The sequence below is a fragment of the Bactrocera dorsalis genome, chromosome 2 (assembly GCF_023373825.1).
Source record: "Bactrocera dorsalis isolate Fly_Bdor chromosome 2, ASM2337382v1, whole genome shotgun sequence".
In the NCBI taxonomy this organism is placed as follows: domain Eukaryota; kingdom Metazoa; phylum Arthropoda; class Insecta; order Diptera; family Tephritidae; genus Bactrocera; species Bactrocera dorsalis.
The window spans coordinates 57,840,306-57,867,934 of NC_064304.1; the positions used below are offsets into that span (position 1 = coordinate 57,840,306).

At 36.5% G+C, this 27,629-nt stretch overlaps 2 protein-coding genes and 1 long non-coding RNA gene across 3 annotated transcripts in view; 2 read left to right on the forward strand and 1 right to left on the reverse strand.

The window, feature by feature from the left end:
• LOC125776324 (uncharacterized) overlaps positions 1–27,629 on the forward strand; it is a 369,137-nt gene that overhangs the window by 277,503 nt on the left and 64,005 nt on the right. The gene's annotated exons all lie outside the window — the stretch shown is intronic.
• On the reverse strand, positions 7,597–10,727 carry LOC105222382 (protein arginine N-methyltransferase 1). Its single transcript, XM_011199699.3, has 4 exons — positions 10,413–10,727; positions 10,112–10,357; positions 9,815–10,044; positions 7,597–8,382 (listed from the first exon to the last, which is right to left on the reverse strand). Exons 1-4 carry the CDS (start codon positions 10,413–10,415, stop codon positions 7,761–7,763), a joined length of 1,101 nt encoding a protein of 366 aa, XP_011198001.1. The 5' UTR covers positions 10,416–10,727; the 3' UTR covers positions 7,597–7,760.
• Positions 25,479–27,327, forward strand: LOC115066309 (uncharacterized). The gene is made up of 5 exons (XR_007421687.1): positions 25,479–25,861; positions 25,940–26,014; positions 26,099–26,146; positions 26,229–26,370; positions 26,433–27,327. It is a non-coding gene; the product is annotated as an uncharacterized LOC115066309 (long non-coding RNA).

The following is a 27,629-nucleotide window of genomic DNA, read 5'->3' on the forward strand; positions in this document are numbered from 1 at the left end:
TGGATCTTTTAATGTCCTTCTCTCCAGGGCCTGAAACCGCCGAACTGCGGTTTCATAGGAGTGACCGAGTAACTTACGGTCAGCTTTAAAAGGCATTCTGACTTGAAGCCGTCCTGAAGGCAATACTTGAGTAGTATTAACGAAAAAATTTTCACACTGTTGTTGCTCTGGTGTGAATTTGATGCCATTTGATTCTGAAGGTAATTCTTCTAGAGCCCAAAATTTTTGGACTACTGAATCGATTGACGTTAAGTCTTCTTCAGCTTGGCATAATGTGCTATGTAATCTGGGAGGAGAACTTATATTACTGGCGTATTTGCCAGATACAATCCATCCTAAAAGGGTTTTCTGAAGAGTTGGTTGGTTAGGACCATTTTTAATTTGACCAACAGCTAGAAGATCGAAAAATGTTTCAGCACCCAATAGGATATCCACTTTTTTAGATTTGTGGAATTCTGGGTCCGCCAATTCAATATTGTGCGGAATTTGCCAGCCATTAACATTGATGTTATGGTCTGGATGATTTGCCGAAATGCATCGCATTACCCAGAATTCCGCCGAAAATTCAAAATTATTCAACCGGGACTTGACAAACGCGTTTAGTTTTGACCCCACTTTTGTATTGGAATTGCCAATTCCAATTACGCTTAATGTTTTGTGCTGACGTCGAATCCGCAACTTTTGTGCCAAGTCCTCCGTCATAAAGTTGACCTGGGAGCCTGAGTCCAGCAAGGCTCTCGCAGGCAGGTAATCTCCACAGCTGGTCCTCACTAAAATTACTGCTGTAGCCAACATGACCCGATCCGGCATACTGGCTGTATGCATGGCATGTGTGGTTGATGGTTGCGGATGAGGTGCAGCGGGGAAAGAGACTGGATATTGGTGCAACAGTGTGTGATGCGATCGATTGCACACACGACATCGATCCGCTCTGCATTTGGAAACGGTATGTCCCTTACGCAAGCAATTTATGCATAAGGGTACCGATTTGACGAACTCAAACCTCTGTTGCACCGGAAGAGCCTTGAAGGTGGGGCAGGCAGTCAAATGGTGATCCCTCGATTTGCACTGTTGGCAAAGAGGCTGCCTCGTATTTGCAGCAACCAGCGCCGATTTGGTCCTGTCCATCTGTTGTTGTTTCCCATGATGCGCACTGCTTGTAGGTATGGGCTTCGTCCTAGAGTGTGATGCTCCTTCCGCTGACAGCTGCTGGTATCTTCGATTTAAGGTGGCCTCACAGTCCTTCCACAGTGGCAGTTTGTCATAGTCCAGCGCTTCTTCCCATTTGGATCGGGTGGCAGGGTCAACCTTTGTCATTACAATATGTATGATTATTGCGTTCGTTATTTGTTTTTCATCGCCCAGCGATAGCAATGAATCATACACCGCGGACACTTCGTCAATCATTGAACGCAGGGAAGGCGCAGAAGGCTTTGGGATTGTTGGCAGCTCAAAAAGTTTAGATATTGTATTGAAAAATATCAAACATTTATTATCATAAACTTTTTTGAGACTTGCCAACGCTTTCGGATAATTTTCATCCGACATCTGAAACGCTTTAACTGTTCCCAAAGCCTCTCCAGATAGACAATTAACCAAATGGTTTAATTTTTTAATATCTGGGATATTTGGATCGTTATGAACCAAGCTCTCGAACAAACTCATAAAATTTTTGAATTCTGAATATTCTCCCTTGAATTTCGGCAAATTCATTTTAGGGAGTCTTGAGCTGTGAGAAGCTACAAAAGATGTTTCGGCAAGTGAAGTTTTATTTTTCGCTAAAATTGACTTAATTATGGACTTCGTTTCAACGATTATGTCCTCTAACTCCCCTCGGGCCATGTCGTCCTCATCAATTTCTTCAATCTTTGATTGGCACTTCATTAATTTTTCACTATGTGAATTTAATATATCTAGTCGACATTCCAATTCGATTGGATCTAAAGACATTGTCTTTTCAAGAAGGCCCGTTTTAATGCGCAAAATACTACTCTTCGCAACCGTTCTTTGACGTCTTAACGATTTTAAGTCCGTCAACTCCTTACTTGGAGACAGGCTTGTGAGAGTTGGCTTTGGCTTGCTCATTTTGCTTGTTTGAATAAAATTTCCGAAAAAAGACTATATCGGTTGGCAACAAATATACTGAGAATCGATAACGAAAACGAAAAATAAATGTTGATTCCCAAATATACGAAAGCCAAACTAATCGCAATAAAAGTTGGCAACAAATATATTTGGAATCGGTGACGAAAACGAAAAAAAAAAATAATATCGATTCTCAAGTATACGAAAGCTAAACCAATAAATGCGCAAAATGAGCAATAGCACAAAAAAAGTAATTTAATCGGAAAATGTCCGAACAAAAATCGACAAAAATTGCGAAAAAACGACCGATAATTGCAAACGCGTTTCGATAAAATTGCGAAAAAATATATAATAATTCAATTTTGAAATAAGAAATTTTCGCCTTTATTTTAAAATAAAGGGCTACCACAAAATCCCAAAATCCCTTTGATTCACTTCAAATTTATACATTTAGATGTAAACATACGTGGGGTTCAATTGTATAATATATAATATATGTATATATTGTTATATATGTACGTATGTAAAAATGTCAATATAGTGAAAAAAAGGGAGAGCCAAAAATTGAAAGTGTGCACTTTGTTGTTTATTTGAATTTTCGTTTGTTTGCACCACTTTCAATAATCCGCACTCGTTACCTGGTGCGTCGGCTGTTTGCCGGCGCTCACTTCCCTTTTGCACAGAATGCAGCGGCAGCTCATTCCCACGACGGCAGCGGCGTTGTAGCAGCGACGGGTTGATGGCAGCGGCGACGATGGCAGCGGCGAAGATGGTAGCGGCGAAGATGGCAGCGGCGACGATGGCAGCGGCGATGATGGCAGCGGTGACGATGGCAGCGGCGACGATGAAAATGTTGAAACGTTACGTACGTTATCTGTTTTTCTATTGCGGCACTTCACACGGCACTTTTGACGCAACGGATACTTATGTAGCGGCACTAAAGATCTTTACGTTCAAAACGGCACTTTTAATTTTAATAATTATTAATTTGTGTCACGGTACTTTCAAGCGATCCTGTTTCAACGCTTTGGTAGAATTTTTTGTAAATCACTGTACCTACCGGTTTTCCAGTTATGTTTTGTTTGTCTTTTCTACTTCTTTTTAGAAATTTGGTAGCACAGGTAAGTATAAATTTTTTCTTTGTTTTTAGCACACACTCTGTATCACGTATGTATTGTAGTTATGTACATATGTATATAAATTGGTATGTATTTTTTATTTATTATAGGTAATTTTATTCTTTCTTCTGTTTAGTTTTCAACGATTTGCTGCTGCACATATGTATCACTTCACTCACTGTATATAGGGATCACTCCACTTTTAAAGTAACTCCTTAGTATTTGTATGTATGTACGTAAGTATCACTTTTTTTTTTTTTTTTTTGTATATGTATATGTATGCCTTGCCTTTTCGGCTTTTTTCTTTTTTATTTTATGTGTTTAAGGTGTTTTGGGGTTATATTTGTTTTATATATTTTTTCACTAATTTCACTGTCAAGCCGAAAACCGAAAGCCGGAACAGGTAATTGGTTTGAAAGAATTTTTAAACCACTATTAATTGTATTTCAGTTTTAAAATAATTTTTTTTTTTTTTAAATTTTTAATTACGCACTTGTCCCTGCTCGGGCGCCATGAAAAGTTTCAAGCGTTTTTGAAACACGAAAATTATTTAGGGATGCGCAATTTTAAATTCCCCAATTACCTGTCGCGAAAATACTTATTACTTGCGAATAACGAAAAAGGCGCGTGCGTTCGGTTGTACGGTTCGATTACAATAGCTTCTTTATTTCACTTAATCTAATTGCTAAGCCTAACTTAAAACTAACGGCTTAAAGTAGTGGTAATATAAATATGTATTAAAAAAGGGGTACATCTGATTATCTTCAACTTATGTTCAATATTGTAATAGATTACGTTGAGGTAAGTAAGGTGAGTATTACAAATGGATTATTAAGGTAAGTATACAATAGATTTTCTTAATTTAATTTTTAACAATTCAATATTTTTATAATTTTTATAATTCAATATTTTATAATTCATTTATTAATTTTATTTTAGGTATAAATTTGTAGATATGTCGCTTGACGCAATAGGGTTATATATACCAAAGTGATCAGGGTGACGAGTAGAGTTGAAATCCGGATGTCTGTCTGTCCGTCCGTCCGTCTGTCCGTCCGTCCGTCCGTCCGTGCAAGCTGTAACTTGAGTAAAAATTGAGATATCGTGATGAAACTTGGTACACGTATTTCTTGGTTCCATAAGAAGGTTAAGTTCGAAGATGGGCAAAATCGGCCCACTGCCACGCCCACAAAATGGCGGAAACCGAAAACCTATAAAGTGTCATAACTAAGCCATAAATAAAGATATTAAAGTGAAATTTGGCACAAAGGATCGCATTAGGGAGGGGCATATTTGGACGTAATTTTTTTGGAAAGTGGGCGTGGCCCCGCCCCCCACTAAGTTTTTTGTACATATCTCGGAAACTACTATAGCTATGTCAACCAAACTCTACAGGGTCGTTTCTTTCATGCATTTTCATATACACTTCAAAAATGGAAGAAATTGGATAATAACCACGCCCACCTCCCATACAAAGGTTATGTTGAAAATCACTAAAAGTGCGTTAACCGACTAACAAAAAACGTCAGAAACACTAAATTTTACGTAAGAAATGGCAGAAGGAAGCTGCACCCAGACTTTTTTAAAAATTGAAAATGGGCGTGGCGTCGCCCACTTATGGACCAAAAACCATATCTCAGGAACTACTCAACCGATTTCAATGAAATTCGGTATATAATATTTCCTTAACACCGTGATGACATGTACGAAATATGGGTGAAATCGGTTCACAACCACGCCTTCTTCCAATATAACGCTATTTCGAATTCCATCTGATGCCTTCTCTGTATAATATATTCATTAGGAACCAATGATGATAGCGGAATAAAACTTTACACAAATCCGGAATTTGAGCTGAGGTATCCCTTGTGGGAAAATTGTCGTGATCGGACTATAACTTTTCAAGGTCTCTGATATCGAACACGAAGAACTCAGTGCCAAACCTAACCTAACTTAATTTTTCACCGAAAATATCGGTAAATCTCTGAGAATTTAATTCTAATTAATTTTACAGCACAATAAAAAAAATATGTAAATGACGGATAATGAAATCTCGATTATCACTTTATCATGCGAGAGTATAAAATGTTCGGTGACACCCGAACTTAGCCCTTCCTTACTTGTTATATATAAAGATTGTAATTATTTTTGTATCTTTTGTTTTAAAAAATACAAGAGAAGAAACTTCATTTGTTGTATGTAAATTTTACATTTTGCTGTGCAAATGAAAAGCAAAATTTTTAAATTTTTATTCAAAACACAGTTGCCTTGTTTGAATTTTCGTCCTCGTATTTAAATTATTAACCCTAGAAGGTCATCGCTATTTTTATAACGTAGAGGTCATCCCTCGTCGATTCGACGACGGCATTACTCAAAGTCCTTAATACATTATCCTACCTATCAAAACCTACTAAAATCAATATATTCACATTACCTGGTTTATATATCTTCTAAATAAAACAATATCAAACAGTTTTTCTTAAATCTTTTATTAGAAACTTAAAAAAACTAAACAATTTAATAACATATTTTCACTGAATGGTATTTTTTCATAAAGATAATACTATTAACTGAAAACATAAAATACTTTACGGAAAGAAAGTTCTCATTTTGTACAAGAGGCACAAAGTTCTATTTTATGCTCCCCACAAAGACTTTTTTTACATTTTGCACAAAATGATTTCGTCATCCGTCTCTTAGCAGGCGGACAAATTGCGCAAATATTTCTCTTTTTTGCTACATTTTTTTGCGGTTAGTATCTGTGGCATTTTCATCAAAAGAAACACAACTTTCAATATTTGATCGCAACGACGTAGACAATGCTGGTACTTCAAGTCTGTTTTTCAAATTACTTTGAATAAGGGCAGAATGCAATTTTTTCATAAAAGCAGAACGACTGAGAGGTTTTTTATTTGTTTGAAATACGTTGTGTGAATATATAATGTAGCTGTTAATAAAAGCCATGTTCAATATACCAAAAAATTGACACATTGGCCATCGGTTGGTTTTGCGTGAACAGCTCATGACACTACACATTTGGTCAAAGGTATCAACGCCTCCTTTCGTTTTGTTGTAAAATTCGATCATGTAGGGTTTATTTGATTTGGGGTTTACTGCTCCTTCCTCATTACAGGATGATAATAAATCGGCATCGGCTTATATGATAGAAGCGTCAGCTCATTATCATAGCAAAACATTGACGTATTACACTTACGACCTTTTACATTTTTCATTTCACTCGGAATTTCTCGCTTATTAGAACGTAGAGTTCCAACCATTGTCAGCTTAAGAGGAATCGAACTAAACCAGTTGTCCATTGTAACGTTTCTATTTGAACCATGTACAGTTTTAGTCAACTCTTTTACGTAGTACTCACCAAGTGGAAAGGTGGTTTTGTTTGATCCTTTTCGCAAATACGGCATAGCATCAACCATGTACTTTGTACCGCTATCACATATCATGACCATTTTGAGTCCATATTTTGCTGGCTTGTTTGGAATGTACATCCGGAAGCTACATTTCCCCTGAACGCATCAGATTCTGGTTCGTTGTTGTCTAACTCATTGTCAGGTCTTTCTTCTGAAGAACTTGCATGCCCTAACTCATCGTCTAATCCATTCTCGTCGTCGCTCATTGCAAGAAATTTTTAAATTTCTTCGTCAGTATAAATTTTGCTGCTACTCATCTTGTATTACAACTGTACAAACCAAATAGATAAATAAACAAGAAAAATAACTTCGGAACGAAAAACTCACACAAAGTTCATCGTTCGTCTTTTCGACTACGCCTGTTTAAAAAATAGATACTTACACAGATCGTACGAAGCCAACCAACTGCAAACATGAACAGATCAACAGCGACTAACGCTGTAAAAAAAAGAGGCACTGTACAAACAATGGAACAGTGCGATATCGGTAAAATAAACACTCGCGTCGTCGAAACGACGAGGCATGGCTTTCCAGGGTTAAATACCAGTCGTAAAGTGAATAAAATGAAGATCCTTAGCTTTGCTAAAGACAATATTCATGAAATGAAAAACAAAATGAATTAATTTAATGTTTTGTTAATCATTGAGAGAATGTTTTAGTTAAGTTCTACTTACTTCTACGTACTTTGATTCGATACTCACCCATACATACTTACATATGCATATATAATGTATACAAATATATTTACATTAAGATCAAATAATAAAAAATTTGTTAAATTTAAAATTATTCTTGTATTTGATGGAATAAGTAAGCACATGAATTTCAGATTGGGTGCTGTATAAAATTCTGACGTTCGGATTCATCACGAACAAATTCAAAAATCTTTTCACGTCAGAAAAATTAACATATCCGACAATCCAAATTCTTATTGAAACCGTTTAAAAATAAAATACATAACCATATCCAATTATCATCTTGACAATCCAGCTGTAATTGAGCTGTAACATGATTTTATTAAAACAGATTCATTGTCATATTTTAGTTCATTATTTTTACGATCGAAAATTTAAATTTTCGAATACAATTGTTTTTCGTCTTTGATATTTTTTAAATATAACACTTGTTGTTAACGCATTCTATAGGTGTTATGTTCATGGACATCTGAAAGTTCACCTTTAAATTCAACATCGATGACAAAGTCTAAATCGCGATTATTGCGTTCATTTGGCTTCATTTTAAAGGTACCTACAATTTCTTCCCCTTTTTTAACCGTGAGGTAGTCGTCTAAATAAAACACTGTTTGTTTCCAGTGCGTATACGTAGCCTCAGGGGAAGTACTAAAACCTAGACGTTTGTGGCATTTTGTAAATTCAATATTGAAGTATGTAACAAGGGCCTGTACAAAATCGTTTCGCTTTATAATCAGGTTAAACGGAGAGGAGAATTCCAAGTCTTCCTTTCTAACTGTGTACAAATCTACCTCCTTAACCATATAGGAAGTTGAAACAACCTGTTTAGGATCTACTACGTCGACCAGTGGTTCAGTCACGGCAACTTTTCGGATGCAACTCATATCAAATCCATAAACATCATCCCACCAATTAATTTTTTCATCTTTATATTGTCTATCCTCAATCGCTGTTATATATAAAGTACCACGGTCTGGGAACATCATACCATCCGATTTTAACCATTTGTCTCGTGCATGTAAAACTGTGTCCAGCATGGATTCGTAGAAGAGACAATACCTAAAAAAAACATATTTAAGTAAAAAATAGCGTCCTCCGATTTTGTGTTGAATTGGGAATGTACGCATAGAGGAGGTTCTCCAGATAAAGAATGTAAATAAATATCATATATAGTTGTCGTTAACTTATAGTTTTTGAAACATTTACATTAAAATCTCAAAATATCAGCTATTTAAATTGCGTGTTTATGCGATTTATAATGAATTTTACACTTAACACAACATTTATATCTCTAACACTTCACTAATTCGTTTTTATTATTTTATATAAAATATTAATCTATGAACTATTATCATGCCGCATACTAAAATAATGTTCCCTGAGTTTTATGACGTACCTCACATACAACAAACAATCATATGGAGCAAAGTCAGTCGGATGTTCGGTAACCCTATATCCATTATAAAGTTACCTGGAAGTTCCAAAATCTTTATATTAGGTTTATAGGTTTGACACAGAGAGATATTATTATCAGACAAAAATTCTCTATGAATTTTATTATATATCTCTCACACAAAAGTCAACTATAGATACTGGGGTCCTCATACTCGGTACCCCACAGGTTGAACTGTTTCTTTGGATTTGAGCAATTTTTGGTCATTAGGTGGCATATACTAAAGGCATTATTTTTACAAAGTTTTCGCACGTAATATTAATTGGTTCTCGATTTGTGTACTGGAAAGTCAAAGAATCAAGTGGAATTTCAAATTGTGCTATATGGGAATTAGGCGTGTTGGTTGTTTTTCTGATTTCGTATATTTTTGAACTGTGACATATGTATGTAGGTATAAGAGAAGATTGCCACGTACTATGCGATTTCACCCAAAAGTAACTTCTAGAAGATATGTACATTAAATTTATTAGGGGGCGGTGCCACTTCCACAGGTGCCCCTTGCTACTGTGATCCCCTATGCCAAATTACAATTTTATATCACAATTTAGTTCTGTTATGGCATTTTTTATTTATGTTTTCGGTTAATCGAGTTTTGTAGGAGTGGTAGTGGTCCGATTACACCCATCTACCAACCCGTATTTTTTTTTTTTTTTTTTTGTACTGAGCAATCCGCATACAAAGTTTCATCAAGATATCTAAATTTTCACTCAAGTTGCAGTTTTGCACTGACGGACAGAGAGACAGTCACCGGCATTTTAATTTTTGTGGTCATCCTGACTTATATTTATATCGCTTAGTTTTAAGTGATACGTACCATCGTTAGGGGAACAAAACTATTACATTCTGTAGCAACAGGATGCAAGAGTATAAAAACATGTACTTTAAATAGTTGAATTTTAGAACTTTAAATACAAATATCTCACTAACCATAAGTCGGCTGCAACTATATATACATATATATATAGATATATTATTGATCTGGAAAACTTACTCTATCGGTACATATTTTAACCCGAAATAGTTACATAAACAACTTACCCCATCCATTCAGATATAATAATGTCCACCTTTTCTATACCAGGTGGTAATTCAATGTCTTCAATTTTTCCTTTTACCACACTAATCACATCTTGAAGATTGTTGTCTATTACTACTTGTCGAGCATACTCTATGATGTTAGAACAGTCTACTGCTATGACTTTTGATGCTCCAGCTTTCGCTGCAAACATAGACAAAATGCCGGTTCCACAGCCAACATCAAGAACTACCTTCAAACAAAAAATATTATTAAAAAAAAATGTATGATAGAATTGTAAAACTGTGTGTATAACTTACTTTTCCCCGGAATAAATGTTTATTATGATACATAGCATTCCTATAAGTGATAGTACGCACTTCATCTTTCAGCATTTCTTCATGAATGCCGAAATGAGCATACGAGTCGAAATAGTAATCCCTTGATGTCATCTCCTCCGCTGAAGCTGAATGTGAGACGGAATTTTCTTTAGAATTCTTTAAACTGGTTGCAACATCATTATTAGTTTGATTAGATGTGCTTGAGTGCATAATCACGTCATCCGACTAAAAACATTAAATAATAATGTAACTTGTGTTTAATAGTTTACAAAACACATACCATGTCGTCTTCCGTTGTTTACTGAGTATGTGTACCAAACTTCTAAAGCTTTCGGTAAGAGTACTTATTACTTTTTGGTTAAATTTTCCAAGCTTGTTCCCAGAGTGTACTTCCAATATCGTCAAAAAATAACAAAAAAAAAAACGTATTTTCTCTCACCGCATGTATGCAAATTTTGCGCAAATGCCACATAAGCGGAATACTTTACCATGGCGCGAATTTGACATTTCTGCCGCCTGCTACACGTTCAATATTTATTGTGATATACATAGTTATTTTTAATATTGATGACTAGAGGTTGATGTATAAAGATTCAATATTTATCGCGCCAGTATTTATTCTTAATTTATAAGTGGAATCTCTTGCTCTAGCAAAACCCTTGCATGGTGCACGAATGTCAGACCAAAACGCATGTTTGTTTTCAAGCAATGACAAGTAAAAAAATAATTGCAACCCTGCGCCAACTGTCATTTTACATAAAGACATATTTCACCGGTGAATTGTTGAGGAAGTTTTAAACAGATTTCATAATTTCTATTTAAATTATAAAGATTTTTTACAGTTTTTTGTTAAGAATGAATACGGAAGGTGCGCCAATTCACAATAGCCATGTACAATAGTTATTCTCTATAATTGACAGAATCATCCATTCATATGTCACTAGATTCTGCAATGGGCCCTCTCTTGACCTTGCATATTTTGGTATAGGATTTTTTAATTTTGTGTCATCGTGCAAGTCTTGCAAGACCAAGATAGTCTCTCAAATGTCTAAAGAAACCTGTGAAACCTCGAACTACATAATGACATATTTTGCCGTTAAACTGTTGAGGAAGGAAAGTTTTAAATAGATTTTGTAATTTCTGGGAAAAGGCAGCAGCCAAGTAAGAAATGGAAGAAAAGTAAGCTGCTCTCCATTATAGAGTTTTTAATGGAAGATTCGGCAATCGAGGTAAGTTTATAAGTTTTAATTTTAGATTCAATTCGGTTTTTATTATTTTCAGCCTTTAACCGCGCAATTGTTTAATAAGGTCAACTAGCGCAGGGCTTCAAGGGTAGCTTTGACATTGCGAATTTATTGTAGATAAATCATTTTTTTATCATTTTAGCTTATATAACTACAATGTGTCCCTCCTACGACCGGGTAAAATCTTTGGAAAGCGTTTACAGGCCATGCAACAGTTACTGGTTATAAGTAACGAAACTGGCTTGCTTTCGCTTCGCAATAGAATTTTGGAAGAGGAAATTGCAACTGCTGCGCCATGGAACGCCGCACCTTCTATCGCACCAAGTTCCACCCCCTATCAACATTCCTGCGAACTACTCGGTTATCGAAATCTTCCATTGGACAATTGGCGGCTATACAAGCGGAGAAAATTGCCATGGAAGAGAAGAAGTTCGAATTCGGAACATAGAAGTTTAAAAAAAAACAAGGAGAAAACAGATGTAAAACTAGAATTAAGCGAAAAATATAAATTTTTTTGTTTGTTTATATGTACTTATATTCGCTCCTAATGCTCATTATAAAAATCATTCACAATAAACTGACGGAAACAGCTGTTCATATATCTTTGCTACTGCAATGGGTGCTCTCAGTTCAGAGCAAAATAATTACCCTATAATATTTTTAAATTAAGGATTTTACACAATGGTTTTGTTTTATTACATTAAAATTTGAATTAAGTATCACACTTTCTATTTTTGCAAGACATTTTGTAGTCGTTTCGCGATTATTTACATAACTAGATATATCATCAATTTATGTCGTATGATTCATATTCCTATATACCGATTTCAAAAAATTTAAATATTGTTACAAAAGTAGTATTAAGTTGTATTTGTATTGCTATATGCATCCCTTATTATGAACAATAGCTGTAGGTATATGGAATAGCATTTGTCTTGTTGTAGACATCTGGCGCCGCGGCTGTCTGCTTGTGGAAACAATAGTAATCTGGCGCCACACTGTCTGCTTGTCTACTTAAACAATTGCTGAGTCTGGCGCCGCGGCTGTCTGCTTGCGTCTGGCGCCGTATAGCATTATTTCATTCCAGACGCAATATTCTAGAAGGACACGTCGGCATCAGCGAGAAGTGCGTGGCTATATAAGCCGTGGCAGCGCCAACGTAATCAATTAGTGCTAAGAGTAAACTGCTATAGTGTAGACGAGTTGTGAAATAAAGAGTTGTTGAATTAAATTAACCAGTTTTGGTTTTTTTTGTCAATCCAGAGATACGAACCTAACAAAGTGAACTAGCAAGCAGTAAATTCGCAACAATTGGTGTCAGAAGTGGGATTGTCAAATAATCCAAATTCAAGATGGTTAAATTCGGAGAATTGAGAAATCAGCAATTAAAAAGGAACTGGAGGAGCGTAATTTGCTGATAAGCGGGCAAAAGGCGGATCTGCAGGCACGATTACGTGAGGCAATTGAAGCGGATGGAATTAATGTGGACGAGTTCGAATTTGTTGGGCCAGAAACTTCTACAAAGGTAGAAGAAAAAGTAGAAGAACAACGAACATCATCAAGTGTAGACATGAACTTGCTGTTAGTGGCTATTAAGCAAATAGAAAATCGTCTGGCACAGCAAATAGCTGAAAATACAGAAAATGCAGTACAAATAGAAAATCGTCTGGCACAGCAAATAGCTGAAAATACATCACAGTTAGAGTCTCGTCTTACACAACAAAGGACTGAAAATAATACACAGTTAGAAAATCGTTTGGTACAATAGATTACGGAAAATACTACACAACTACAAAAACAAGTGCAAGAGAAATTTTCAAAATTTTAAGACGAATTAAGCACTTTAAAAAATGACGAAGAAAATTTAAAATCAGAAGTTCTTCAATTAAGTAATCGTGTGCGAGAACTGCAACTACATCGCCCTGCACCATCAACAAATAATCAAAGATTGAAGGCACCAACATTCGATGGAAGTATTCCATTTCAAATTTTCAAACTTCAGTTTGAAAAGACAGCAATGGCCAATAACTGGAATGCAGCGGACATAGTGGCGTCCTTGTTTGTATCATTGAAAGGACCTGCGGCACAAATCCTTCAGACTATTCCAGACTGTGAACGGGACAACTATGAGGCATTGATGAGTGCGATAGAAAGACGATATGGTAGTGAGCACCGGAAACAAATATACCAGATCGAACTGCAAAATAGGGGTCAGAAGATGAACGAGTCATTGCAAGAGTTCGCAACTGTAATAGAACGACTGGCTCATTTGGCAAATGCAGATGCACCTGTGGATTATATTGAGAGGGTAAAAATTCAATGTTTCATAAATGGAATTCGTGATGTGGACACCAAACGCGCCACATATGCATTGCCACAAAGAACGTTTGCTGAAACGGTTTCGCACGCCCTCACACAGGAAACAGCTTCCCTACTAAGTAAACCAGCACACAAAGTACAAAGGGTTGAAATGGAACAACCGGCGCTGATGGAAGAAATGTTGAAGGCTCTGAAGGCAATTGCTGCACCGCGAGTAAATACAACAGGAAGATGTTTCAACTGTGGAAAAGCGGGTCACTTTGCCCGAAATCGCAATATAAAAGTAAACCCATCAAAACGGAAACAACCAACAGATAACGAGGACGGAGCATCCACATCTCACAAGTCGTTAAACTAAAACGGAACAGTTCAAAGGGGCGTGAGCTGGTTCCCACAACTATTTGCCCCGCCATCTCGATATCACAAATAGGTCGCCATGACAACAATCTTACTATCAACGGCATCGTAAATGGACGACTGTCAACGCTTACTTTGGATACTGGTGCCACACATTCAATTATCCGACCGGATGTGGTAAGAGGAACAGTTGAACCATTAGTCGGTTGCAAGCTTCGAACGGCCACCGGGGAGGAAGCAGCTGTCGCGGGAAAAGTGTTTTGCGAAGTGATGATTGGTACCCTGGAAGTTAATTACACCTTCGTCGTAGCAGAAATCACGGATGAAATTATAATTGGAGTAGATTTCATGATTGATCACGGGGTTACTTTGGATTCAAACAAGCAAATGCTGTTTTGCCAGAACATGGAGATGCCTATAAACACCGGATATGTGACCAACGTTGAAAGTAAGAGGGTGATTGTTGATGATAATCAGAGAATTCCACCAAAATCTGAGGCGATTGTATGGGCTAAAGTGAATGGAGGAGGTGGGACTGAAGAATTGTGGATTGTGGAACCAGCAAAAATAGATACACCCATATTGGTAGGAAGAACGCTTGTGAAAACTAGAGAAGACGCCACCATTCCGGTCAGAGTAGTGAATGAATTCAACACGCCTATAAGTCTGAAGAAAGGAGCAGTAATTGGACAGTGCCAGAATATAAGTGCAATAGCACGATGCTAACGGTCACAACAGAAGCTTACTATTGAGCCACAGCAGATAAGTCCTACACTCCTAAATAATTTGCTGAACGAACCGCATGGAAATGAAAAATTAAAAGCAGAAAAACTATTAGAAAAATACGCATCCATATTTGCAAACGAAGGAAACAACACAGGAAGAACCGGCATTGTCAAACATCGCATAAATACCGGAAACGCTAAACCAATCCGACAAGCTCCGCGTAGGGTTCCACTAGCAAAACGTGAGGATGCTAACAAAATTATTGAAGACATGCACAAAAACTGTGTAATAGAACCTTCAATAAGTCCATGGAGCTCACCTATCGTCTTAGTTAAAAAGAAAGATGTTAGCACCCGTTTCTGCGTAGATTATAGGAAGTTGAATGATGTCACAAAGAAAGACAGTTATCCTCTACCAAGAATCGACGATACATTAGACACCTTGTCTGGAGCGAAATGGTTTTCTACATTAGATCCACAAAGTGGATATTGGCAAGTCGAGATTGATGAATGGACCGCTTTCAGTATGGGCGACGGGCTATGGGAATTCTATGTGATGCCATTTGGGTTATGTAATGCGCCTGCAACGTTCGAGCGACTGATGGAACATGTGTTAAAAGGACTCAACTGGAAGACATGTTTGGTGTATCTTGATGACATTATCATCATGGGAAAAAGTTTTGATGATCATCTGAAAAATCTAGAGGAAGTCTTTCAGCGAATAGCATCAGCCGCATTACGCTTGAATCCCAAAAAGTGTTCATTATGGAAGAAGCAGGTCACATATCTCGGACATAAAGTGTCAACTGAGGGGATTCACACCGAGGAGGGAAAAATAGAAGCAGTCAAAGATTGGCCTCGACCCACCAACGTACATGAACTCCGCAGCTTCCTCGGCTTATGCACGTATTACCGCCGTTTTGTACCTGGATTTGCGAACGTGGCCAGAAGTTTACATGATTTAACAAAGAAGAATCGCCCGTTTGTATGGCAGTTGGAACAAGAAAAAGCGTTTGAGCAGCTTAAAGAACTACTTTGTAGGGCGCCGATGTTAGCTTATCCAATACCTGGAAAGAAATTCATCCTGGATACAGATGCGAGCGCTTATGGAATTGGAGGTGTCCTGTCTCAGCTCATCGACGGACAAGAAAGAGTAATTGGGTACTACAGCAGAGTGCTCGGGAAACCAGAGAAAACCTACTGTGTGACGCGAAAAGAACTACTAGCTGTGGTGGAATGTGTAAAACATTTTCACAAGTATTTGTATGGACAACGATTCTTGCTGAGGACTGATCATGCAGCATTAAAATGGTTATTACAGTTTAAGAATCCGGAAGGCCAAATTGCACGATGGATCGAAAGATTACAGAATTACGACTTCGAAACGGAACATCGAAAGGGGATTCACCACAAAAATGCGGATGCATTATCACGTCGCCCTTGTCCACTGGAATGTAAACATTGCTCCAAATCAGAAGGAAAAGAAGGTATAATCGATATGCGATTACTGAATATAGAACCCGAAGATGATTGGACTCCTCACCGCATCAGAATCAATCAGCTGGAGGACCCTGATCTTGCAAAACTGGTAATGGCCAAAGAAAATGGGGTACGACCACCAAAGGAACAAATAAGTAGCGAGAGTCCAACTGCAAAAGCATATTGGGCCCAATGGAACAGCATAAACCTCGTTAATGGATACCTTCATCGTACCTGGGAAAGCGAAGATGGCAAACAGTCTCGTCTGCTGATCATAGTACCGAAGTCCATGATCCCGAAAGTATTGAAAGAATATCACAATGGACCTAGTGGAGGGCACCTTGGGATTACAAAAACTATAGAGAAGATTAAACAACGGTTCTACTGGATCGGTTGTCGAGATTCCATAGCAGAATGGATAAGTAATTGCGTAGAGTGCATGGCAGCTAAAGGTCCTAAAGCCAAAAGTCGCGGTCGGCTCCAACAGTACAACGTGGGATCACCATTTGAACGAGTCGCAATGGATGTTGCAGGTCCGTTCCCAACCAGTACGGCCGGAAACAAATATCTACTGATTGTCATGGACTATTTCAGTAAATGGCCTTACCAAACCAAGAAGCGAAGACAGTAGCCGAAGCGTTTGTAGAAAATTGGATAACAAGGTTGGGAGTGCCCGTCGAATTACACTCAGATCAAGGCAGGAATTTCGAATCTTCCATTTTCCAAGAAGTCTGTACATTATTGGGCATCCACAAGACACGGACAACAGCGTTACATCCACAATCAGATGGAATGGTGGAGAGATTCAACCGAACGCTCGAAGAACATCTGCGGAAAATCGTTGATAAAGATCAACGGAATTGGGACAAGTGCATCCAGATGTTCCTGCTGGCGTATCGTTCAGCGAAGCACGAGACAACTGGTTACACGCCAGCAAAGATTATTTTCGGATCTGATCTGCGACTCCCTGCTGATCTTAAGTTTGGAACGAATTATACAGCTGTAAGAAATGATGGAGATTATTGTTCTGCCTTAAAAGAAGAAATGAATGAATTGCATCTAATGGTAAGACAGCATACGCATCTGATGAGCAATAAGATGAAGGACCGGTTCGATCAAGCGGCAAATTCAAAAGGTTTTGAAGAAGGTGATCTGGTCCTGTTGTACAATCCACTTCGAAAGAAAGGCTTGTCCCCGAAACTGCAGACAGCCTGGGAAGGACCCTATATGGTGATGAAACGACTTAATGACGTGGTATACCGCATACAAAGAAATGGAAAAGCACGATGTAAAATGAAAGTAGTACATTTGGAGAGGCTCGCCCCATTTGGTTCAAGAGGATTTGTGCCTAATCGGGACGATTAGGCTTTAGTGGAGGGCAGTGTTACAAAAGTATTAAGTTGTATTTGTATTGCTATATGCATCCCTTATTATGAAAAATAGCTGTAGGTATATGGAATAGCATTTGTCTTGTTGAAACAATAGACATCTGGCGCCGCACTGTCTGCTTGTCTACTTAAACAATTGCTGAGTCTGTCGCCGCGGCTGTTTGCTTGCGTCTGGCGCCGTATAGCATTATGTTCTGGTAATTTCCAGACGCAATATTCTAGAAGGACACGTCGGCATCAGCGAGAAGTGCGTGGGTATATAAGCCGTGGCAGCGCCAACGTAATCAATTAGTGCTAAGAGTAAACTGCTATAGTGTAGACGAGTTGTGAAATAAAGAGTTGTTGAATTAAATTAAACAGTTTTGGTTTTATTTGTCAATCCAGAAATACGAACCTAACAAAGTGAACTAGCAAGCAGCAAATTCGCAACAATATTATATCTGAAATGGATTGACATCCATCAATATTGCAGAATAAATAACATATTGAACATGTAATGCGCATCAAGAAATTGCCAATAAATTGTCCTCACACTCACACTTTTCTACTACAGAAGTCGTTATGCAAGGCATACACGCACCACTTAGGTTGTTGATTGAGTTGGGCTAGAAATTCCCTTGCCCCATGACAAAGCAGGTTCCCCCTTAACACTTACCATTGTTCGTCCGCGATCTTCACTGTTCGGCGACGCGAAAGAAATGAGATAAAAAATCAAACATTTTCGCGGACATGGATCGGTACGGCCCATACACGAGTACTGATCGCACGCCCTTGTGTGTCGTGTATGGGGACTTTAATGCGACGCAACAATTAGTTGGGTGATTCAGTTGGGCTAGAAATTGCCCTTGTCACTACATACGACACAACTTTTAACACAATTTGAGGCCAACTTAATTTTGAATATTTACTTCGTTGCTTAAGGATGAGTTCCGAAGTTGCTGCTTTACTCATTACATATGAAATCGCGCGACTAACCTAAACACTATCCAACTAAAACAGTTGGCACAACTCATATACACACACGCACATATACGTAACAATCAGTTGTACAATTCGATGAAATTGGTACAATAATTGTTGCGTGTATGCCTTCCACTACGACAGTGTCTTGAAAGCATCCTTGATTATCAAGTTGCTTACGGGGCATCTCGACACGATAGAATTTACAGAATACTAGCTGCATTGCCGTGCACATTGCCTGTGAAGACTTCACATTGCTCATAGCTTACTAGATATAAAATACTATCTAGTTTATCATGTACAGTAAGCTGCATTTGCACATATGCCGACGGCATTTTCAATTTGGCAATATGAAATTTAGAAGAGCGAGTATTAACACATTGACGGACAGTAGGAACAAGTAAAGTTCGAAAATTGACACTTGACGCCGCAGTGTCTGTAAACGATCGTTTCGTTTTAGACGGCTGTCGCCGTCATGCCACATAGTGAACTTCGCTTTGACGGCTATAGACGCAAGTGTCCGTCAACGTGTTAAGATGGTTGTGTTATATTATAAAAATAAAGTAAATTTTCAAAATAACATTTTTTCAAAAAATTAATATTTAGTTTGATATTGTTAATTTACAGAAAAATTATGCAAATTGGTTTGGGAATGAGCGAAGTCTTGAATAAACTTATACAAGCATACATCGAAATATTATTGCGCATTTTAAATTTATTATTTCAATTGATATATAAAATTTATGCCGCAATTATTATATAACAGTAATGGATCTTTATCCTATATTATTATTTTCTTTTTCCCAGAAATACACTTGTAAACAAAAGGATCTTAAACCTTTTTTTATTTTCCACATAAAATATTTAAGCTACCTACCTCTCATTTACGTATATATACCGACGAAAGTTTTATTTCCGACGGCATTTCGCAAATGATAAAATAAATTTTTCAAGAGCTCAAAGCATGCGCTACATCAGCTCGAACCTACCTACCCTACGCCTTTGCGCAAATGATTCTATCATGATAGCAAATGCCCTCGTACAGATTTGGCAATGGATATAGCAATACGTTTGACCGCTAGTATTCTATAAATTCTATCGTGTCGAGATGTCTCGTTATAGCCCACACCACGGCTTTCAATTTTCTTCAAGATTTTAAAGTTCTTGACTGTGTAACCGCAGCGTTACTGATGCCAAATTTTTTATTCTGAAAGGCTAGCCAGTGAAAAACGCTACTCCCTTCCTTCCTTTTCCTTCCTTATCAACAAAATGTTTGCACAGTCAAAAACGTGGTAAAAACGCAGAAATCAGCCATCTTTGCTTTGTTTTCATTTGAACAATGTTGCCATTGCCCAATACGCATATATAGTTTTGAGTACATCTTTGTTTTCAATTACAATTTTTTACAATATAAAATATCAAAACTGAAAACAAACTATTAAAAGTAGTTTATATATTTATAAATAATAGCATTCGACACTGATTTTGGGTTATTTTAAGAAAATTTCAAACATATTGAACAGATTGAATTATAAAAGTTGATAATTACTGCAGTATATCGATATTGAAAACCCTGCGTTGTGAGAGAGCAATCAGCTGCGACGTTTGCGGCGGCAAAATCCAAATGTCGCGGATTCTCACGTCATCCCACGTCAAAGAGAGAAGGGAGTAGCGTTTTTCACTGTTCAGTTACATTGCGCGCCCATAAGATAGGTCGTGCCAGCTGACACGACCCACGATTCTGCGTTGTTCACTGGCTAGCCTATGAATCGTGTTCATTACGTGTTGGTGGATGACCGTCTCAGTATGTACAGGAATACCCCTTTGCTTTGTTTACATGCCATATAGTCAACTCTAAGAAATCTTCGGGAATTGTATAAATTTTAAATTTTGATGATCAACACTTTAAAATATATTAAATAATGCGAGTGTTTACGTTATTTAAGTGATTATATTGAATTATTTTGAATATCTATTCAATTTTATTGGGATATTACCTGTTGTTTGATTGTAAATCAGTTGTTTTTTTGTGCAATTTTTAAACACACTTCAAGTATGTATTTCTAAATTTTTGCATGCAGTAGGATACAATCCTGGGTGGTAATTTGTCGTTTGACATATGTGTACAAATTGACAATTCGCTAGCCGTTATATGAAAATATCAATTGGAAATTAAGTTTAAACAGAAACCTATGTATGTTGACGATTTTAATAATACATATTAGTGTTATTTATAAGTTTATATTGTGTATAAGTGTTTTATAACGTCTTCTTCCACGGCACCCGCTGTCATTACTACAAAATCCACCATTTGGTGTTCAACGAGTAATCGTAATGTCTCCCGTAATCCCGACGACACTAGATTAGATGTGAATCCAAGGAATATTGTACAGCTATGTTTTCGTCTAATGAGTTCATCCGTTTCATGCAAATCGGCTTCATCAGGTTTCAACGGCTGCTGCCTACAATCAAGCTAAGAATATTTTAAAATACATAAACCTTTCCATAAAAAATGGTTACATTACCATCAGATTGATTTCTCTTATTGCCATCCAAAGATTAGTAGCTCCGTATTAACATACAACTCAAATAATTTTGAGTAATCAATTCCTTGATTCCAATCGTAGCCCCGCACGATGGGTGTGTTTTCCGTGTGTTTTTTCACTTTGTTTAAGTACCGCTTCTTTGGCGATATCTGGTTCAACGGACATTTTCTATTGTATAAAAACTATTTTCACTCCAATTATTAAACTTTAAATAAAATATTTAGTAACTTTATACAAACTAAACTTTGTTTTGATTTAATTTGAATGGTCGAATATGGAAAGCTGCACGTTTTATGTTTTCTGTCGGTCAAATGTAAACAAATACATTCAGAAGAAATCTAAAAACAGGGCTGCATCTTATTATTAAGAACTCACTACAAAAAGTATATCTGAATATCAGTAAATGATATTTTTATGGGCGAAATATTGCACACTATATCACCTATTAGTAAATATATAACATTAATAAATAATTTTCTTTTATATTAAGCAACAATATTGTTACGAATTTACTCTTGCTAGTTTACTTTGTTAGGTTCGTATCTCTGGATTGACAAATAAAATCAACACTGTTTAATTTAATTCAACAACTCTTTATTTCACAACTCGTCTACACTATAGCAGTTTACTCTTAGCACTAATTGATTACGTTGGCGCTGCCACGGCTTATATACCCACGCACTTCTCGCTGATGCCGACGTGTCCTTCTAGAATATTGCGTCTGGAAATTACCAGAACATAATGCTATACGGCGCCAGACGCAAACACTCAGTCGCGGCGCCAGACTCAGCAATTGTTTAACTAGACAAGCAGACAGTGCGGCGCCAGATGTCTATTGTTTCGACAAGCAGACAGCCGTGGCGCCAGATGTCTACAACAAGGCAAATGCTATTCCATATACCTACAACTATTGTTCATAATAAGGGATGCATATAGCAGTACAAATACAACTTAATACTACTTTTGTAACAATATTTATATTTTTGTTATTTAATAAAATAAATTTGCTAAGTATTTACTACATCAATTTATACAGCAGTGCGTTGCTACCACTGAAAATCCAAGATGGACGCTATTCACCCCTCAGAAAGCTACCACGAAAAGGTTATCTACTGTATATACTGTGATGGCCGTGGGTAAGTTTTAAAAAGGGCATTTCGGCCATTATTTCCACAGGCGATTATTCCCACAAATTTTTAAAGCTAGCAACAAACAGCGTTTGAAAAACTACGCTACTCCCGTATCATTTCATTTTACTCTTGCTACCGCTCTCACTTTGTCGGGAGCCACAGCATAGCCTTAGCATAACAAACAAAAACTATAGCTGGAGCGGGAGCAAAAAATTAAATTGTGCGCTATGCTCTGGCGTAGCGGTAGTAAAAAATTGGGAGCGGTAGCACAGCAGAGCTAATGAAAATTTTCATGTGCTACAACTCCCGCATGTGTTTTTTTTTTTGCTATTTTCTGTCATAACATTTGAATTAATTGAATAATTCAAACAAAAAAATGTTATGCAAATCATTTTGGCACTTGTTGCGTCAAGTGACTTTATAAATCTAAAATCAAATTTAAATCTAAATTCAAATTTAAGAAATATATTAATAAAGTCAATTAGATAATAATTGAATAAATTATATATATTTTTTTATTATGGAAAATATTTACCATTTTTATATTACCAAAAACATCATCTATTCCAAATGTATTACAATACTCAATTCTATGAATTTTCGAAATTAATTTTAAATACATTACTTTCCCCTTTTTTATATACATTAGGGTGTTTTTTTTTTTTAACTATTAATTTTTTTCAATCCCGTCACGAAATTTCCTTGGAAATACCATACAAAAACTTCCTTGAAATGTTTAGCCCTAAATATTAACATTAAAAACTGGACCAAGGCATGTAAAAATTGTCCATAGAAAATACACGACAATCCTGATTTTTTATCTTTAAATTCCTACCGATCAGAGGTATTTTAAGGCATCGCTTGACTTTAGACGCATGTTTCTCAGAATTGTTCACTCTACAAAAGTGCCCACAGCAACAAAGTCGAAACTCACACCGGCGAGGTATTACGGGGCTCTAAACTTGATTTTTCCAAGAAATTCGCATTCGCACGAAATGTGAAGAAGAAGAGGGGGGTTTTAGCAGGTTTTGTTGGAAAACTTATAAGTACAAATTGTATTTCATCTATCAGACAGCACATAGATTAAATACCAGTACTTTCTATAGTAACTGCGTTATGGAATTTCTTCTGTATGTCTTTGTTTATTTCTTAGGCTGTCATTGTCTCGTCTAGATCTCTGATTTCATGCAAAACTACCTGCCCTGGAACCCTAAGTAATGTAATAATTTTTAAGAATTCTAATACTTTTACTTTAATTTCAAGCAAGAGTTTACTTTTCACTGTTCTCTTTACTTTAAACTGTCGCCGAGGTTTTGAAACCTTGGGTCAGATTTAATTTTCTTAAGCTGTCCTTTGGTTTAAAGGCTTCCTTCGTTATCACAGGATGTTCTGTGGTACGGCTTCTTAATCACAAGTATGAATGTGAATGTAATCAACTCTGGTGTGTATGATTACATTAAATTCGGCCTTTGGAATTTGATTTCCATTCCGTTTTTTTTATTCAATAAGAATCTTGGCTTGAGCGTAAGCCGCAAATTTTTGCATAACCGTAATTGCTGTGAAGTACACGTTTCACAGCATTAGTATTAGAGGAGCCAAATCTTGTTGTTTTCACTACACGTAGGGATACCGACTCGAAAAAAAACTGTGGTCGAATCGTTACATCCGTGAAAGTATCACTCGTTACGTAAAAGTTTGTACTTCGTATTATGATATACGTGATCGTAACGCTTCTATCGTAATCTGTCATGATGACATACGTGAACGAGTATAAAAACGTATCCGTTTGTTCGAAATGTCATTCGAATGCAAAATGCCAATCATAAAAGTCAAATTGATGAAAATGTGAGTAATTTTTTTTTATTTAATATGTTTTTTATAATTTTAGTTAAAGATCAAAAACAAGAAACCAATGAATTGAATACAGCATTAAAAATAATATAAAAATTAATTTATATGAACAATATGTATGTAATGTATTTTATTTTTACAGGGTTAATATATATTTTCAAATTAAATTAAATAATACATAATTTGGTCTCTTATCGTTAGACCGATTTCTGTGAGGCGGTTCGCTTCCCCGGTGATTATTTCTTGTATGTGCAGAATCGCAATTTGGAGGGTCATAACTTATTTTAAATTTAGTTAATGCCGCACAAACTTTCCCAAATCTGGCCATTTTTGTGGGATGATACCTTCCTCTCTTGCCATATCCTAAAATCCTTCAACATCTTTTTAAGATTCCAATACTTTGATCAACAATACATCTACAATGAAAATTTTGTTAATGAGGTTTCATAACTTGTTTTTTTTTATACCTGCGTTATTGCTACGATCTCTTAGCTACCCACGTAATATTTTTATACTCTCGCAACAAAGTTGCTAAGGAGAGTATTATAGTTTTGTTCACATAACGGTTGTTTGTAAGTCCTAAAACTAAAAGAGTCGGATATAGGGTTATATATACCAAAGTGATCAGGGTGACGAGTAGAGTTGAAATCCGGATGTCTGTCTGTCCGTCCGTCCGTGCAAGCCGTAACTTGAGTAAAAATTGAGATATCATGATGAAACTTGGTACACGTATTTCTTGGCTCCATAAGAAGGTTAAGTTCGAAGATGGGCAAAATCGGCCCACTGCCACGCCCACTAAATAAATAAAGATATTAAAGTGAAATTGGCCCCGCCCCCTACTAAGTTTTTTGTATATATATCGGAAACTACTATAGATATGTCAGTCAAACTCTATAGAGTCGTTTCCTTCAGGCATTTCCATATATAGTTCAAAAATGGAAGAAATCGGATAATAACCACGCCCACCTCCCATGCAAAGGTTATGTTGAAAATCACTAAAGGTGCGTGAAGAAATGGCAGAAGGAAGCTGCACGCAGGCTTTTTTTAAAAATTGAAAATGGGCGTGGCGTCGTCCACTTATGGACCAAAAACCATATCTCAGGAACTACTAATCTAATTAATTTTACAGCAAAATAAAATAATTTATATGTAAATGACGGATAATGAAATCTCGATTATCATTTTATCATGCGAGAGTATAAAATGTTCGGTGACACCCGAACTTAGCCCTTCTTTACTTGTTTATCTATCACTTTCACTAGAGCTCAAGTAAAAAAACCAAGTTGGATCCATTCTGATATTTAATTAGCTTTTGTTAGTTTCTTGAAAATTTTGCAAGAGTTTTGACAGTTCCACATCTATTGTGACTTAAAAATACAATACAAAGCAATGTGAAATTTAAAAAAAGTATTGTGAATTGAAAACACATTACGATCGGTTTGCTATCATATGTCATAATGCCAATCACCATATACGATTGATGTATCGATTCGACCCCTGATTCATAGAAAATTTTTTTGGATAGCCATTGCCCTGAGAGACGGAGGTAACAGATTGCACAAACACATTGAGTTTATAGCTATTACATGTTCTGCAATTTTAAATTGAATGGGAATTGATAAATATTTTAATTACGAATAATTCTTTTAAATATACCTATAGATAGAAATCGAGGCGAGTTTTCTAACTAAAGCGTTCTTTATTGTAGATTAGAAAGCCGAGAAAGACTTGTAAGTGTATGCATTGATAATTTCTTCGGACAAATTGTAATTTTTTTCGGCATACTTATATTATTGGTACTTTAACAGGACCTGGTGGACGATGAAGTTTACCAAAAACGACCGAACATTGCTGGCTATGGTATAACACGATATCTGTTTAAGGTTAGCGGCGTTAAATATATACTTTGTACACTAAAAATATTGACAACAGAAGCTTAATAATATCATGAAATTACTCCTTTACAGTGTCAGCCGCTTGGTGATTATACATTTAATCAAACCCCAGACATTGAGGTAGAACAGTGAGCAGCGTTGGATACAACTATGCTTTTCAAATAACGAATTTTACTAATATAATATTTTCTTTTTACTACAGTTACCTGATGGTTGTATGATGAAGTTTTTGGGGCGCTATTCCAAACGTATTTAATAAACGTTGAAGGAAACGTACAAACGGTCGATATCGATATATGAACGGAATTGTACAAGCCTATAGTGCGCGAGTGGATAAATTGGAGGTAAGATATTGCAAATAAAAAACTGAAACAGAGAAACAAATATAAAATATTACATTTTTCAGGGATTTAAAAATCCGCCACAACGTTGTTATTGTTTTTATCGGCGACGTTAATTTGGCTGAGATTGCAAAGGATCGCGATGGTTTTTGGATGTGCGTGTGAAACAAGAAAATTAAGAAAAGTAGTACAGAAACGTAGAAAGTTTAAAGTTATAGTTATGATACCTAAGTTTCTGCTTATATAACATGTAATAATATGTATATCCTTCGTCATAATTGGCGTAGACACCGCTTACGCGATTATAGCCGAGTTAACAACAACGTGCCAGTCGTTTCTTCTTTTCACTACGTGGTGCCAATTGGATATTTCAAGCGAAGCCAGGTCCTTCTCCACCTGGTCTTTCCAACGGATTGGAGGTCTTCCTCTTCCTCTGCTTACCGCGGCGGGTACTGCGTCGAATATTTTCAAAGCTGGAGTGTTTTCGTCCATTCGGACAACATGACCTAGCCAGCGTAGCCGCTGTCTTTTAATTCGCTGAACTATGTCAATGTCGTCATATATCTCATACAGCTCATCGTTCCATCGAATGCGATATGCCGTGGCCAACGCGCAAAGGACCATAAATCTCTCGCAGAACTTTTCTCTCGAAAACTCGCAACGTCGACTCACCGGTTGTTGTCGTCGTCCAAGCCCCTGAACTATATATGTATGTATGTAAATATTCTTTAAAAATAACAAGATCTATTAATAACTTTGAAAGTCTATATTTACAACCCGTTCTTATAAAATTAATTATTCCTCAGGCGCTATATATACATATATAGTAATAGTAAGTTAATTTTAACAATTAGCTTAAGTAAATATGCTTCTACAGCATATTTAGGTAAAGCAAAGTAATATAAAAAATACTGAATTATATTTAAAAGAATTGAAATTGGTTATGTCAGCAAATGGGTAAAAAATAAATAATATAATTACATATAGAGATAACATATGTGCTTGTATTATTTATTTGTTACCCACTTGCTGACATAACCAATTTCAAGCAAGTGGGTAACAAATAAATAATATAAACACTGTTACGAATTTACTCCTTGCTAGTTTTACTTTACTGGGTTCGTATCTCTGGATTGACAAATAAAACCAATAACTGTTTAATTTAATTCAACAACTCTTTATTTTACAACTCGTCTACTTTATAGCAGTTTACTCTTAGCACTGATTGATTACGTTGGCGCTGCCACGGCTTATATAGCCAC

Excerpts from the sequence above, each read along its gene's own strand:
- LOC105222382 (XM_011199699.3), bottom strand. Across the intron at positions 10,045-10,111 it reads AACATTTATTCCGGGGAAAA|GTAGTTCTTGATGTTGGCTG; the intron begins GTAAGTTATACA and ends TTTTGTTTGAAG. Across the intron at positions 8,383-9,814 it reads ATTATATCTGAATGGATGGG|GTATTGTCTCTTCTACGAAT; the intron begins GTAAGTTGTTTA and ends TGTTTTTTTTAG.